The sequence below is a fragment of the Sprattus sprattus genome, assembly GCF_963457725.1.
Source record: "Sprattus sprattus genome assembly, chromosome: 10".
Lineage (NCBI taxonomy): Eukaryota > Metazoa > Chordata > Actinopteri > Clupeiformes > Clupeidae > Sprattus > Sprattus sprattus.
This window is the reverse complement of record NC_137908.1, coordinates 29,857,928-29,875,203: the sequence shown is the minus strand read 5'-3', so window position 1 is coordinate 29,875,203 and position 17,276 is coordinate 29,857,928. Positions and strand designations below refer to the sequence as shown.

Below are 17,276 nucleotides of genomic sequence, written 5' to 3'. Positions count from 1 at the left end.
TTCTCTCTTAAGAAGTGTACCTAGGGCAATACACATTCCAATGGCTATCTGATGGGCATATATGTCAAAAGTCCATTCTAATGTGCCAGTGGCGACTGATTAATCGTGTTGCTATTTTGTACATGTCAGCTCAATAATTTCATTTCTTTTATCAGCACTGAGGGAAATAACTGAATTTTAATTTTAGTGATGACTCTGAGATCCATTATTTTCTTCAAGACAGTTTTCTCAAGAGGCACAACAGCTATTTCCTCCTCATAGTCACCAGGAAACTCTGACCTCACCTGAAAAGTCTGCACTTTGGGTGTGGCCGCAAGCTCATGTTTTGACAAAGGCCGGCAGCGACTGTGACAAGAAACACACACACACACACACACACACACACACAAACTAATCACATTGCTAGGTAAGTCCAATAATGCATGAACCAACACTGGCATTACGATGATAAGCCGGCTCAGCTTTTCAAGGTGTAAGAACACAGGATCATCTTCCACTCTGGGATACCCCCATCTCCTAAAAATGTGTATATTGCCCATGTTGAACAACCAGAATTGCCAAGGGTTGACAGTAGTTATTAATTCCTATTGTTTTTCTCATACAATCCTCACAATACCTATTTACCGTGACTTCAACACCATAATTGTTAAACCTTAAATCAAACCTTTCATGAATTTACTCTTCTGAGTTAGTTTCTGTTAAAGACATGTTAATATGATGTAATGTAACATGTTAATGTAATGTAACATGTTAATGTAATGTGATGTAACTGAGTATATGGCAAGCTGGGGAAGTTTTCTCACTGAAAGAGGTGATGATGGTGATGGTGAAACAACCCACCTGAGGAGGGGGGTGAAGGTGATGTTGGCAGACTCCATGTCGGCCATGTCATAATCATCATCATAATCATCTCCATTATCCTCATCCTCATCTTCCTCACCCGTTCTGATCAAACTGCGACCAAGCACCCGGGCCTCTTGATCCAGTTTTTGTGTTCGCGCTGGCTGCTTTGAGCTGGGAGATTAAATCACATCAAAAAGCTTCCTGCCATGCTTTCCTAGTTTGCTGCCTTAATGTAAGTTTTTAAACACTGGGGGGTATAGATAGTTCATATAACTATGCAAATTTTCACAGTACCCTGAAATCTAAATTTGATACTGTATACATTTATGTCTCCCTTGTTGCAACAACAACAACAGCAACCACAAAATGTGAAATGAAGTCAGGGTCAATACATCACTGCAGAACTGTTGTGTGAATAGGTATGAATAGAGTGCTGGGTAAAGTCTTCTTCAGTAAATACAGTAAATAATCATAATCACTAAGACCATACAAAGCCTTATGGTTACAAGAATTACAATATAAAGGCTTGGACATAAACTCTTTATGTGTACATGCCTGTCTTAACTGGAGTCTCTGTTTGCCAGCAAAGACTGCTAAATGTACTGTACAGCTGTTCGTTAATTTTGGTTGGTTGCATTATCCCATAATAAGGCCTTCTATGCCATTTTAGTTAGGTGTAGTCATTTATTGTAGAGAGAGAGCTTACCTGGGATCATTAAAGCCTGTGTTTCTGATGACCAACGCAGAGCTGAGGGGAGGAAAATTAAATTGACCTCGTGAAGATCTTTCTTCAAGTGCAAGGTAAACATTTAATGCAAATATCTATAACTGCATTCAAAGCAAAGAAGGATAAAGAGTTAAAATAGTTACTGTAAGGGACTGCAGAAGTACCGTCCTTTAGTCCTTCATGGCAAACAAAGGAGCTAAATAAAGATTTTGCTTACACGTAAAATATCAAATGTGACAATGCTACTAAAACGTAGGTGCTGCTGTCGGCTTAAAAGGGAATAAACTATTTAATAATACAGTTGCATGTTAATGCCTGGATGCAAATGGCCTCTCTCCATTCCTTCAGGAAATCTACCAACAGATTAATGGCAAAACACTGGGAAACTGCAGGTTTGAACGGGTAAGCAAACCTGGGCCTATTCAATTGGAGCTATTAGTGTGAAACAGCGGACTCAGCCTTTGTAGGCACAGAGTATTTCTAGTGAATTTCTAGTAATTTGTATGTACAACATATATTCTACTTTTTAATCTTGCAAGATAGCATTGTATGGGAGCAGATTATTATTTAACGTTGATCTAAATAGATATGAACTGAACGCTTACCCTAGCTTACCTACTTTCTGCTTTTAAACGATTTCTAAGGGTAGAAAATTAGCTCACTTGATTTGATTTTTTTTTAGATTACAGGACTTTTATTTTCAAACCCTGCACCTCTTCCTACCTGATCCCAAATCAGTGTTGCTGGCAGTGTGCCAATCCAGCAAACAGTCAGTCATTGGAAGACTAAGATCTTTTGATTGAATCAATATGTTGTTTTCAAATCTAACGAGTCAATGCCTCATTTAATTTTTTACAAATTCGGATTTGCAGAGGGCCTTTGGATCAAACACTTCAAACAGCACACATGTAGCTGCTGGCTCAGTTAGTTTAGCTGCTGTTTCAGCTGTTGGTTTCCTTGCTGGCTTGGCTGCAGGTATGACTCACTCATCTTCATCCTCCACAGTCAGGAAGTCTGCACTCTCCCAGCCTCCCACTGCCCCCTGCACAGGGTGATACCTGACATCCAGCTCCACGTACACCTGAACAAAGCCAGCAGACACACCTCCTCAGAGCAGCATACCTTAGCATCCACCATTGGGCAGTAAGATTACACTAAATTACTGTTGAAGCTGTTTATTTCCAGATTGATTTTATGCACCTTGATGTATAAGTGCACCATTACAGTATGACAGCATTGGAAAGTCTAATAAGTGAGTATTTATGTAATGACCTAAAATAAGAATTTACATTACAGCTCAGAAATGTGTTGCTGAGCTCCATGTGAAAGTTAAAAAGGTATGACTGAATCTATGTGATTGGCTGATAAAGAATGACTTCATCCCCATATCCACATCCACTTATTACTGAAACCATTCATTCTTGATTGCACCCTGCTTTTAGCCTGGTGACACCAGCCTACGTATTTCCGCCTGATTTGATTTCAAGCTCATGGAAAGAAATGGAGTCACAGGCTGGTAATGGCCAGGCTACCCTGCTTTGTGTTAATGAAACGAGCAAATAAAGGTTTCCCCGCCTATTCTCACTGCGTTGCTGCTACGCGAAGACCGTCCACAGTGCTAGCTGCACAATGAAATTAGCACCCCACTAATGTTGCGGATCAGAAGCTGCCTTTGAGGTTTTCATGTAGGGATGTCAGTGTTGATTAACACAAAACAATAAAGAGCCTCAAATATCACTAACGCACCATCCCCTAGAGGCTGTTTTCACACTGAGATGTAATTAAGCCAACAGATTAAGGATAATATTTCTGACAAAGCTTTCAACTTATAGAGTGAAACTATATCACTCTCTCTTGCTCTCTCCCTCCCTCCCCCACTCTCTCATTTAAACACAAATGGAAAAAAAAATCTGGTAATATAAACCTACAGACAGTACAGTATAAGCAAGCTTAACACATTTTCGCCCCAACGGTAGTAGGTTGCAGGTTTGTCAGACGCCAGTACCCTAGGTAACATATTAAACAACATTACAGTCATTTCAAACTAAAGACATTTCAAACAACTAATGGCCATTTGTCCCTGTCCAAAACCAGTCACTACCACTAGATTCCCTTTATTTGATGGTAATGTGATGGCCGTATTGGCCAGCAGTATTGTCCAGACTATAGGGAGCCTGAGGGGGATGAATGTGAAGAATGTGGTCCTTACATCAGTCAGGCTGTAGTGGGTGTCCGTCAGGGGCTCTCTCAGCACCAGTCTCCCCGCTGTCACCACATGTTGCAGACTGATCACCAGTTTCCCCAGCAACCTGACAGGCGTGTCAATCACACCAGGCAGATTCACAGTCAGAGGCACATACTCACAAATACAAAACATGCAGCAGACATACACACATATACAACCATGCCACACACACGCACACAGACAAACACACACAACACACATGCACGCACATGCACACAAACACACACACACACACACAGCACACACACACATATATGTGCGCACACACACACATACAACAGACCTGCACGCACACGCACAAACACACGAACAGGCACACACACACACACAGCCACACACACATATATGTGCGCGCACACACCCACACACATACACTTGTTGTTTGTGAGGTATGGATGAAATGTCAGGAGAAACACTTTTGGGATTTAAAAGTGTATTTTCATGGAGAATGTGGTTATAAATGTCTTCAATAAAGATGAGCTTTTGGAGCAGGATTAAACGCTGATGTGAAATAGCAGAGGTTAATTAAATAAGGTGTTTTGGCAGTTATATGTCATTCTTCTTCTTCAAAGACTGCTTGATTGAAACAGCCTTAAATTGCATTTCAAAGCAATTTGCCCTGGCAGTTTTAATCCTAAAGAAGCTCATCTTGAATGTCAGGGAAATGTCAGACTGACATGCAGTGATTTCTCTAATGCAGACTGAGGGCAGATTTAGGCTGGGTGACTGACCGGTTGCTGAACATCTTGCTGCAGTTGTAGACGCTGATGGACAGCACCTCGTCTCTGATGATCTTCCCATAATGAGGCCATCGGAAGTGCTTTAGATTTACCAGCACACAGACACAAGCATGCATGCATGCACACACACACACATACAGTACATACACAGAGAGAGCGATAGAGAGAGAGAGAAGCACATTTAAATATCCGCAAAAACACAAGTACATCATCAAATGCACAGACACACACACGCGCGCATACAAACAAACAGACAAAGAGACGCACCCACAGGTAAAACTATAAAAATCCAGTAATGATTTTAATATGCTTTACTAAACTGAAGTTTCAGTTTTAGGTGTAGGTGTAATTTTCTATTTTTGATACAAATGTTCATCTAATGTGCATACACTAACACACTGCTATACATGAACACACTAAGAATACCAACCTAGCCACTGATCTTCATGTCTTCACTGTCTGCACTGATTCACTGGGGCACCCATGATTCAGTGATAGGAAACTTTATTTACTGGGTGTGGTTTTCATTTGAACACACACCTATAAATAGCATGAAGTGCTTGCTAAGTGGGGTTTTTCCTTTGAATTATTTTCACTTGATTGTCTTTTAGAGGATACAACCACCATTACCTTTTCATTCCATCCAACATAAACTCAAACACAAAGGGCTACTGTTTCCTCTGTCAACTAGCTGAAATGAGGTGCATAGAAGGAACAACTGTATAATCAGCTTCTCAATAGATAGAAAGGTAACGCAAATCATATTAACCAAAAACAAGAAAATAGGGGGGTGGGGTGAGGTAATTTAAAATTGTATTTCTATCCAAAGAACATGCAGAGCTGAAAAATCCACTGTGGCACAATGCATGTGCTGAGAAATGCAATATCAATCAACCCTGTCCATCTCTGTCAGCGGTTAACTCTGCAGGGAGACCTAGGTGTGTTTCATCCCTGTCACCTCCGCCACAGAGTCCTACAGAGAGCTATGCGTGAACTGACTGTTTGCCATGTGGGAAGAATGTACAACAGTCAGATGGGTGCCAGGTTTGCCAATAATGAGTCAGAACTGGCAACCTGGCTGCTAAGAGGAGAGCATAGGCTCAAGTATAGGCACAAGTAGGCACAAGTAAAGCACAATGTTATATGTATATGTTTTATGTAAACACCCCACCCCCATGTGTACATGTTCTCCCTATGTGTATTGTTTTTGTATTTATTGTGATTTTTGTATTTATTGTGATTCATGTTTGTTTGTAAGTGTAAGCTTCTGGATGACCTTAATTTCCCTCGGGATCAATAAAGTATCCATCTATCTGTCTATCTATCTAGGCAAATAAAGAGAACCACATGCCACTTTGTATTGCATTTAGATATCCAGCTGGCACATTCATCTCCAAGCCACTGGAGGAGCAGGATGTATTTTATCTGACTATGTGGCCCCAGGGAATTAAACCAATGACTTCCTACTTCACTCTTAACTTCAAGTTGAGATTTTATAAACATTTATTAATGTTTTGTACAAAGCCTTTGGATGATATATGGATGTAATATGTATGCACCAAATCAGAACTAAAACAGAAACAAAATCTGAACTAAAACAGAAGCTTAATGATCTATCTAAGTCATAAGATGCTCCTCTTGTATATAATGTAAATAGACAAACAAGTAACCTGTGTTGTCTGCATAAAATGGTTAAAACAGGTGAAAACATAGGAAACAGAAGTTTAGCCTACAGCCTCTACAGCTTTGTCATCAACAAACACAAAGCACATGAAGCCACAATCAGTTTCCCCCACAGAGCGCACAACAACAGTAGCACACTTCACTGGCTGCCACTAGAAAAACCATACAGAGAACAACAAACGCCACACTCACCTCATTGAAGATGGCGATGTTCTCACACTGAAGGATCTTAGTTTTATGGGTAAAACCTGGTAAAAGAATTTTACTGAGGGAATTTTACTCTTTTTTTCTCTTTTTGGTCTTTTTAGTTAAAATAATGTTTTATGAAGCCAATCCCTGACATATTAGAAATGGTTAAAAACCTTAAATCACCACAGTAAAAAAGTCGGAAACGTGCAGTTATTTTACTCACCCCTGAAAGAGAGCTCAATTTTGCGATCATATTTCCCTGGCAAGTTAATAATCTTCTTTAGATTGACAGTGATGGACATGGTTCTCTCCCTATCAAATTGAACCTGTCACTACAGGTATTTCTTAAAAACCGCGTTAGGTTATACATCCACCCACCATCCACCTGTGTCTTCCCCACTGTAACTGCCTGTCTCCTCCTCACCTGTGTCTTCCCCGCTGTCTACCTGTAACTGCCTGTCTCCTCCTCCTCCCTGTGTGGCTACCAGTGTGTGCAGTGGGAGGAATGAGGAGGCGAGGAACGTTTCAGGAAAACCCAAGTTTAAACACCTGAGTCACTGAGCCTGTTGAGTGAGACATAGGCCGTATACACACACACACACAGACACACACAGACACACACACACACACACACACAAACACACACACACACACAAACACACACACCCACCTTGAGGAACAACAGAGGCGTTTACTCTCGTCAAGAGGAAGTACAGGCTGCAACTGAAGAGCAAACACAGACCCGTTTTATCCAAGGTACTCACCCCCTGAAACCCAGAGCTGAGAGGGTGGAAAGGGAGACTGTGCCCTTTGCAGTCAGACAAACTTGTGTGGTGATGGAATTTGCTGATGTCATTCAAAATCTAACCTGAAATGAGTTATGTTCACAGACATAATAAGATATAAGAAATATAACATAACAGGTAAAACATAAACATGTATATATAGAGACACCCATACATATGTATGTGTTTGTGTGTGGGAAATGATAAACAGATGCTGAGGATCATTTGTCATCATAATATACAGCCGCGGAAAAAATTAAGAGACCACTTCAAAATTATCAGTTTCTCTGGTTTTACTATTTATTGGTATGTTTTAAAGTAAAATGTACATTTTAGTTTTATTCTATAACCTACTGGCAACATTCCTACCAAATTTCAAATAAAAATATTGTCATTTAGATCATTTATTTGCAGAAAAATGACAATTGGTCAAAATAGCAAAAAAGATGCAGTGTCTTCAGATCTCGAATAATGCAAAGAAAACAAGCTCATATTCATTTTTAAACTACACAATACTAATGCTTACACTTAGGAAGAGTTCAGAAATCAATATTTGGTGGAATAACCTTGATTTAAAATCACAACTTTCATGTGTCTTGGCATGCTCTCCACCAGTCTTTCACATTGCCGTTGGGTGACTTTATGCTACTCCTGGCGCAAGAATTCAAGCAGCTCGGCTTCTTTTCATGGCTTGTGACCATCCATCTTCCTCTTGATCACATTTCAGAGGTTTTTTATGGGATTCAGGTCTCGAAATTGGGCTGGCCATGACAGGGTCCTGATCTGGTGATACTCCATCCACACCTTTACTGGCCTGGCTGTGTGGTATGGAGCATTGCCTTGCTGGAAAAAACACTTCTCAGAGTTGGGGAACATTGTCAGAGCAAAAGGAAGCAAGTTTTTCTTCCTGGACAACGTTGTACTTTGCCTGGCTGAGGTTTGTAAAAGACCATAAGGATTGAAAAAGCGGACTGGAGGTTCTTCTAAGTTCGTCTTCTCTGACGAGTCTGATTTCACAGTAGGTGCAAGACTCTCTGGCTTGTAGGCCTCTCCAGGTCTCCGTCTAACCATCAGACGACCATGTGTTGGGCAAAGCTGAAAATTGGACTCATCAGAGAAGACGAACTAGAAGACCCTCCAGTCCGCTTTTTTCAATCCTTATGGTCTTTTACAAACCTCAGCCAGGCAAAGTACAACGTTGTCCCGGAAGAAAAACATGCTTCCTTTTGCTCTGACAATGTTCCCCAACTCTGAGAAATGTTTTTTCCAGCAGGGCAATGCTCCATGCCACACAGCCAGGCCAGTAAAGGTGTGGATGGAGTACCACCAGATCAGGACCCTGTCATGGCCAGCCCAATTTCGAGACCTGAATCCCATAAAAAACCTCTGAAATGTGATCAAGAGGAAGATGGATGGTCACAAGCCATGAAAAGAAGCCGAGCTGCTTGAATTCTTGCGCCATCTTTTGACCAATTGTCATTTTTCTGCAAATAAATGATCTAAATGACAATATTTTTATTTGAAATTTGGTAGGAATGTTGCCAGTAGGTTATAGAATAAAACAAAAATGTACATTTTACTTTAACACATACCAATAAAAAGTAAAACCAGAGAAACTGATAATTTTAATTTTTTCCGCGGCTGTAGGTAGGCCTAAGCTATGAGCTCAATGTTATCGGTCACAAAATTTAATTTATCACAAAACTTTTATCCAAAAACCAAAAGTGCAGGAATGTAACTAGTACTGGTTAAAGGAGACAGCATTAGAGGAAATATAAGGAGAGGTAGAGGAAGGAAGAGAAAGGGATATGAAGTGCAAGTAAAGAAAGGAGGTGCACTCTCAAGAGCTGGGTTTTCATGACCTCCTTACTTGTCACTTGAACATTTCTGAATATTATTTTTGCATCATCTGACGTTCAAATCCACACAATACACACAATCTTTAAAAACACTCCACTTACCTTCAGATTAATCAAGAGTTTAGAGGACATGATACGGTAACTGTGTGTAGGTGACTGAAGAAGCGTGTTGCGTGTGTTTCCAGGGGAGCAAAACACATTGGCGCTCTCTAGTGGACAATCCACGGTACTACTATTGGCCTCTGGACTAGTCTGAAGACTCGTCTGTGTTTCTCATTCTGAAGTAAGGATAGAGTCATCAACAGACCACGATACTACTGTGCACATACCACAGTGACCTCTACACTGTACTCAGCCCACACCGGTAATGGGCAGCTTTGAGCGAGAGAGAACGACAAAGACAGAAAAAGAAAGACTGGGCAAGATGTTCACTATCTAGATCACTCCTACAAACATTTAAAAAATACCAGCAATCTCTTGCAGATCAGTTGCCGCCAGTCTCCTATACCTGAAACATACAGGGAAGGCTACTGCTAAGACTAAGGAAAATTAGCTTTAAGAGAAAGAAAAACAAATCACCTCTTCTGGTGTCGGAGATGGACCGGATTTATTTAACTGACTTCCAGTTGTCTAGTATGGAAGCCCGTTTCCGCCACACAAAAAAAAAAAAATGCAGGTCACAACTCATTATTTTGAAGATAGTATCTCATTATTTTGAGATACTATCTCGTTATTTTGACATAGTTATGTCATTATTTTGAGATACTATCTCGTTATTTTGAGATAACTTCTCAACAGGACCAGACCAGTCATTGTAGCCTAATTGTAGCCTATCCATAGGCGCTACATATAGCCTATTGTGACAGTAGATAGGCTGGAGATGATGGACTCGATTATTGAAGATTATTTCAGACATAGGTATACAAATGCTGACATTTTGGCTCGATCATCTCAGGAGCACAACATTAATATTAGTAAAAGAACTCTAGAAAGAGCTCTTCAGAGGAATCAGCTGTGGCGAAAACGCAATAAGGCGAACATTGGAGAAGTAGCTGATTGAATCCATCGCCAATTACAGTCCTCTGGACTTACATTACTCCTTACTCCGCAACATACACCACCAGCGTTCAATACGTTGGTTCCCCGTGCTTGGACCTAGAGTGGAAATGCCGTTTTCACTGCCATGCAGAAAACTGCATTGCGGCAATGTGTGTGTTCTCCGTCCCGTGATCCAATCTCACTTTCAATGGGCGACCATGCTGCATTACTGAATCGATGAAATACCCCGCTATAAGACGTGGGTAGTTGAGTGAGCTATGTGAATAATGAATATGAAAAATAGGCTATATACAATAATTGCTATATACAATAATTGTAATTATTAGGCTACAATGACTGGTCTGTATGGAAGCCCGTTTCCGCCACGTAAAAGAAAAAAAATGCAGGTCACAACTCATTATTTTGAGATAGTATCTCATTATTTTGAGAGAGTATCTTGTTATTTTGAGATAGTATCTCATTATTTTGATAACTTCTCAACAGGACCAGACCTATGGAATACCAAACCTGCCATATTTACAAATGAATGAATAAATAAATAAATGTCCACATCCATGCATTTAGACAGAAATAAATGGATAAATGTTTTAATTAATGCACAATTGTCAATCAAAGTTACTTATAATTTACATTTATGTATGTATTTATTTATTCATTCATATATTTATTCATTTATTTATTCATTCATTCATTTATTCATTCATTCATTCATTTATTCATTTATTTATTTATTCATTCATTCGTTGTTCCCAATATGATAATGAGAGGAGGCCAGTAGGCGTGGAAACTGACGTGGAAACTGACGTTCAGACATTTTGCAATCAATCCAGAGCCTTCATGATACTAATGTAATAATATGGCTTCGTATGAGATCGACAGGTTATTGCTCTCAGGTTGTGGCCAGACGTCCTCTTTTACCCGAACATTCCGAGACCTAAAAAATGTTGGGATTCCAAAATTGTCCGGGATTTTGCATCATCGGATATTTGTGTTCCTGGGTCTTTCACAAACTCGTTTTTACGCCCTTACAAGTTTTGGAAAGGGTATCTCCCTTATGTTCCACCCTTTTGCGCGAGCTCTGACTAGAGAGAACTGTCTTAAGTCGACTGCCCTCCCAGTGTTGCCAGATGCACAATAATGATCCTCCAAATACGATCATTTTGAGCATTTGGCATGATACTGAGCATTTTGCCGGCCACACTAGGTGCATTGTTTACAATAACAGTGATTTCCTTCGCAGGAATGGTACCCCATATTCAAAACCATAGTGTTGTATTCTCTGCCACTAGGTGTCAGACTATTCTGATGTAGTTATGATGTACAGTATGAATACAGTACGTATGCAGATTAAGTGAAGAAGTGAAGTGGAATGCACATGTGCTACTGTACGGGTTATGTACAAGTTCCAGTAATTGAATATCATTACAAGCCTCTTCATTACTTACAATACATTACAAATTGGCGACGAGGTTGCTGCTTACTGTACGAAGATGGCTTTTGCTTCTACACCATTCCCACCGCCTTTTCTACCTTGCCCGGGTGAGCCGCCTATTCCTCTTGTTACGTGGGAAAAGATGTTCCACAACTATCTGCTAGTCGTGGGTGCGACTGGGGATGCATGGACGGAGGTGAGAAAAAAGGCACTTTTGCTGCACAGTCTTGGAACAGAGGGCCAGAGACTGTTTACTCTTCCTGCTCAGGGTACAACGATGGATGAAGCCCTTACGGCTCTGAAAGCTCACTTTAATCCTAAACGAAATGAGGTTGCTGAGCGACATGCCATCAGAAAGAGAGCTCAGAATCCAAACGAGACTATCCTGCAGTATGTTGCCGCTCTACGAGATTTAGTAGTTACATGCGAGTTTGCTGACAAGCAGGATGAAATGATAAGAGATCAGTTGGTAGAACACGTTTCTAGTCAACGCATACGAGAATGCCTGCTTCTAGAGTCTAAATTAACATTGGAGAAAGCAATCACAATTGCTACTCAAATTGAAGCTGCTGTAGTGCAGGCCAAAACGTTCAATGCCACTGCTGCGGCTCCTGTTGCCGCTGTACATACGAAACCTGCAGAGGGCCGAAACCGTTACCGTAACTCTCACCCTAGGAAACCTACTACTGCTCACCATTCAGGATCTGCTAATGCCTCTACGTCGTCACGTGCATGCTACCGATGTGGTTCTGACAAACATATGGCAAACCACAAGAACTGCCCCGCTGCCACAGTCAAGTGCAAAAACTGCCAAAAGACTGGTCCCTTCGCCCGCGTCTGCCGCTCCGTGCAGACACAGCATGTGGATTCAGTAGAGTTGCTGAGGTTCAGATCCTGTACTTAAATGACGATGCCATGACCGACAGAATTCGATGTAAAGCTAATGTGAAAACACAGTCTACTACTGCCACTATAGAGTTCATTGTGGACTCAGGGTCATCAGTTTCCATAATACCAAAATCACTTTATGAGGTTAAATTCAACCATGCTACATTGCAGGCACCTACTGTTAATCTAGTCACTTACTCCCGCTCTCCTATCCCTGTACTTGGATGCCTACCTGTCCTGATGCCTCTTGCTCTACAAAGCTGTTCGTTGTAGAATCGGGGACTGCTCTACTTGGGATGGATCTCATAAAGGGACTTAAACTCTGCTTTAATGGAACCTCACTACAGGAAACACAAAGGCCTACTACATCTGCGCCTGTGATGAATCTCTCCACTACACCACCACTGCCATTTGCTTTCGGCTGCGCAAAACAGTTCGTTCACAAAGTGAAGATCTCCAGTACCGTTACCCCAGTGAGACAGAAACTGTGTCGCTTGCCGCTGTCAGTGCGGGATGCAGTTAGTAAAAAAACCAACAGACTTCTCAAGGAAGGGATAATTGAGAAAATTGATGCTTCACCGTGGGTTTCTCCCATAGTGGTGGTTCAGAAAAAGTAATTAGAATGTGCGTGGATTTGCGAGCGCCGAACAAGGCTGTCGTTATAGACAGTTATCCATTGCCACACATTGACGAGTTGCTGTCACTTCTCAAGGGCGCTACTGTGTTCTCTACTATCGACTTGGAGGCTGCATACTTCCAATTGCCTTTACACGAAGAGAGTCGTGATCTGACAGCTTTCGTTACGCACGATGGACTGTTCAGATTTTGCCGAGTCCCATATGGGTTAGCCTCAGCCCCTTCTGCTTTACAAAAGATGCTGGCTACAGTGCTGAAGGGCTTGCCCAATGTAGCAAATTATCTAGACAATGTCATTATCTGGGGGAAAACTCGACCTGCACACAATGTCACCCTTGCCTCAGTTCTACAGCGTTTACAGGAGGCAAGCCTACAGCTTAACAGAGACAAATGTCAGTTTAATAAAACCACCCTGCGCTTTCTTGGGCACACAGTTACACCGCAAGGGATCCAGCCAACTGACGACCATCTCTCAGCTATCCTGAATGCACCACCTCCTCCTGATGCACAAACACTGCGCTCCTTCTTAGGACTGTTATCCTGGTACAACAAATTCATTCCAAATTTCGCCACATTTGTCGAGCCCCTGCGCGCTTGCATCCGCCAAGATGCTGATTTCACGTGGACAGAGGAGGCTCAGTGCAGTTTCGAGGCTGCAAAGACTCTGCTGGTAGACAGTCCTGCCCTTGCTTTATTTGATCCTGACCTGCCTACAATAGTTTCAACTGATGCGTCCAACTAAGGATTAGGTGCTGTCCTGACCCAAATGCACGGCAATACAGAACGCATTGTTGCCTTTTGCCTCACGGACATTGTCGTCTGCTGAACGCAAGTACTCCACTATTGAGAAGGAGGCTCTTGGATGCGTCTGGGCCGTGGAAAAATGGAGAACATATCTGTGGGGACGTAAATTCACGCTCATCACAGACCATCAGGCATTGACTACACTGCTTTCTCCTAAAGGAACAGATCGCGCAGGCATGCGAATCGCGCGCTGCGCGTCTACTGTGCTTCACATACGATGTCGTATACAGGCCTGGTTCACAAAACCATACTGCAGACTGTTTGTCACGCTTACCGCTCCCTGCTGTTGCTGACGGTTGCGTGGACACTGAACCAGAGTTCGTTGCAATGCTGTCTACTACCATGACTGCGGTATCACACACTGAGTTTGCGTCTGCATCCGCTTCTTGCCCAGACCTGACTACTCTGCGATCACAAATTGCTAAAGGCTGGCCTCGCTCTTGCTCTATACTCCCTGACAATGTACGCTCCTACTTTCGCTTGCGAGATGAGTTCAGTGTGCAAAATGACTATGTGTTCAGAGGCACTCGCCTTGTTGCTCCACTCTCCCTGCGTAACACACTGGTCAAATTAGCGCACGAAGGTCATCAAGGAATAGACAGGACGAAACAGAGACTCCGTGACCTATACTGGTGGCCAGGCATGGACGAGCAAGTCAATCACCAAGTCAAGGGATGTCAGTTATGCCAGTCATGCGACAAAACAGCTACACCTGCCGCTGCTCCACTACAGCCGGTGCCGTTTCCATCTCAGCCGTGGGAAAAGTTGGCTATGGATATAGTCGGACCAATGGAAGTTGCTCCATGGGACTGCAAATACGCAATTACTTTGACTGACTATCACAGTAAATGGCCAGAGGAAGCTTTCACTGCCACTGTCACGTCTGACAATGTCATCACATTCCTCACATCAGTTTTCAGCAGATTTGGAAACCCCAGTAGCATAGTGACAGATAACGGCAGCCAATTCACGTCTGCCGAGTTCGCTGCTTTTGTGAAATCCAGAGACATACAGCACATACGCACATCTGTTTATCACCCTGCTGCAAATGGCGCTATTGAGCGTTTCCACCGTGTGCTTAAAAGCTGAATTCAATCTTGCCATCCTAGAGAGGAAACCATGGAAAAAGACTGTCAATGAATTCCTTCAGGTGTATCGCTCTACTCCCCTGTAGCGCCCCCCTAGGGTACAGTGACTACGCCACCCCTTGAGTTATTGAGCAAGGGGAACTCTGTATCAATGAGCTGTACAGACACAGGTTCTTTCAAAAGTATAAAAATACAGTTTTTATTAATAGAAAGTGGGTTGGTTGGTCAACAGAATCAGATACATAAACAAGGTAATAAAAGGGAAAGGAATCGCCAAGCTTACAGCACAGGAGCCAGAGGAGCAAACAAAAGACACTCATGGACGGGTAAGGGTCCCAATATAACGCGTGTTCACTGTCAGAAGACACACTGCAAATATATATCACTCTGATAAACTTGATATGAGGATTTAAGAATTCACTCCACCGCAACTCCACATGTCTATTCTACTCCTTGAGTGCAAAAGGGGAACTAGGGAGATGCCTACTCAATAGGGCCTTATAAGTTCCCCTGGCTCCACCACCACCGAGGCTGGCTATCCGAGAGGGAGGGGGGTGGACAAAACAAAGGAAGAAAATAAAGAAACCACTCTAGCCTGTGATGTACAATGCACTCTCACTATACTACTAGCTACAATCAACAGGCTAGAGGAAAAATATAACAAAGGACATAAACCACACAACAATCACACACGTGTAGAGAACAGCAACCCTAGCAACGCTGATTGCGGTTGATCACTGTCTGCCGCTCCTGTTGTAAGTACAATATGCTGGTAGCGGGTACACCACACAAGCCACAATACCCAGTGGGTGCTTTGAAACGCCAATGATCACTCAAACCCAGGTACCTCGAGGTTCAGTCAGCGTCTGCTTTGTATCACACACACACACTCCGCACTTCAAGAGCGTGCTCACGTCCTAGCTTCCTCACCGGAGTGTCAGCAACAGAGTAACAACAGCCCGGTGTGAGGACCCCAGGTGCCTATATATATACGCCTACCTCCGTCATGTAGGTGGCCAACTAGATGCCCACTCCACCCCCCAATTAATGACGTGCTTGTACCGGGAAGAGAGCGAACAGAAGGGAGAGAGAGAGAGAAACAGAGAGAGAACCTAGGGGGACCTAGTCTTAACCTGGTGCACAGGCTACAATCCACCCCCCCCAAATGAATCGGCGACCCGACGATGGCAATTCACATCCCCCGGTCCGGGTCTCCGCCCTCTGCAAGTGACCCCTCTTCATTCCTGGTGGCAACGGATTGAGGGAGCCGGTAGGGGTTGGAGTGCTGACCTGCTGTCGACCTGGCTGAGCGCCGCAGGGTTTCAGCCTCCTCTCCAGGCATGGTTTCCACCTCAACGGAAGCATGGGGTTGGGGGAAATCCAGGACCTCCTGAGTCCCGTCTGGTTGTATAATGACCACATCTTCTTGCCTTCCATCATCGAAGAATTGGGAGTCAACAGGCCGGCCAGTGTGGTTTGTAGAAGGAGTAGCCGCCTCTGCCTCTGACTGCAACCCTTCTGGAACAGCCCTCAGCTCGGACCGGTGGACCTGCAGGGTTGGCCCTTCCCCATCTCTAGGGGCCACAGTGTACACTGTTCCAGTCCCAGAGGGCCGCCGACGCACCTGAAACACAGCGGGGTTCCAGTGATCCTGGATTTTATTCCGACCAGGCACATGGTTACGTAGGTACGAATGAATGAATGAATGAATGAATGAATGAATGAATGACTGACTGACTGACTGACTGACTGACTGAATGTAAATTATAAGTAACTTTTGATTGACAATTGTGCATTAATTAATACATTTATTTCTGTCTAAATGCATGGATATGGACATTTATTTATGTATTCATTCATTTGTAAATATGGCAGGTTTGGTCCTCCATACCATAGGTCTAGTTATCAGCTCCTCAGTGGTTAAATATTTCCTGCTGTTTATGGCAAAATAAGTACTTCGTATGTTACATCTGTAACAGCAGTTAAGGAAAATTAGCTTTAAGAGAAAGAAAAACAAATCACCTCTCCTGGTGTCGGAGATGGACCAGATTTATTTAACTGACTTCCAGTTGTCTAGTTTTCAGCTCCTCAGTGGTTAAATATTCCCTGCTGTTTATGGCAAAATAAGTACTTTGTATGTTACATCTGTAACAGCAGTTTTGTGAACTTGTTACAAAGCCAACACCTAGCAGTACCAACTAAAACATTAGTGAAAGCGATATATAAAAGAACAAAGCTAAATGTAATGACAAAGACAGAAATAAAAACAATAGAGTTTCAGATAATTTATTTGCACGG

The 17,276-nt window shown here is 42.6% G+C and overlaps 1 protein-coding gene across 1 annotated transcript in view; it reads right to left on the bottom strand.

Moving 5' to 3' along the window:
- Positions 1 to 6,729, bottom strand: part of fer1l4 (fer-1 like family member 4) — a gene marked incomplete at both ends in the record, with an annotated part of 31,464 nt that extends 24,735 nt beyond the window's left edge. The window contains 8 exons of the mRNA XM_080845663.1: positions 285 to 345; positions 841 to 1,014; positions 1,550 to 1,591; positions 2,557 to 2,651; positions 3,780 to 3,879; positions 4,547 to 4,635; positions 6,431 to 6,486; positions 6,651 to 6,729. Coding sequence (XP_080701789.1) covers positions 285 to 345; positions 841 to 1,014; positions 1,550 to 1,591; positions 2,557 to 2,651; positions 3,780 to 3,879; positions 4,547 to 4,635; positions 6,431 to 6,486; positions 6,651 to 6,729 — 696 coding nt within the window. The remainder of the gene's footprint in view (positions 1 to 284; positions 346 to 840; positions 1,015 to 1,549; positions 1,592 to 2,556; positions 2,652 to 3,779; positions 3,880 to 4,546; positions 4,636 to 6,430; positions 6,487 to 6,650) is intronic.
- Positions 6,730 to 17,276: the final 10,547 nt, after the last annotated feature.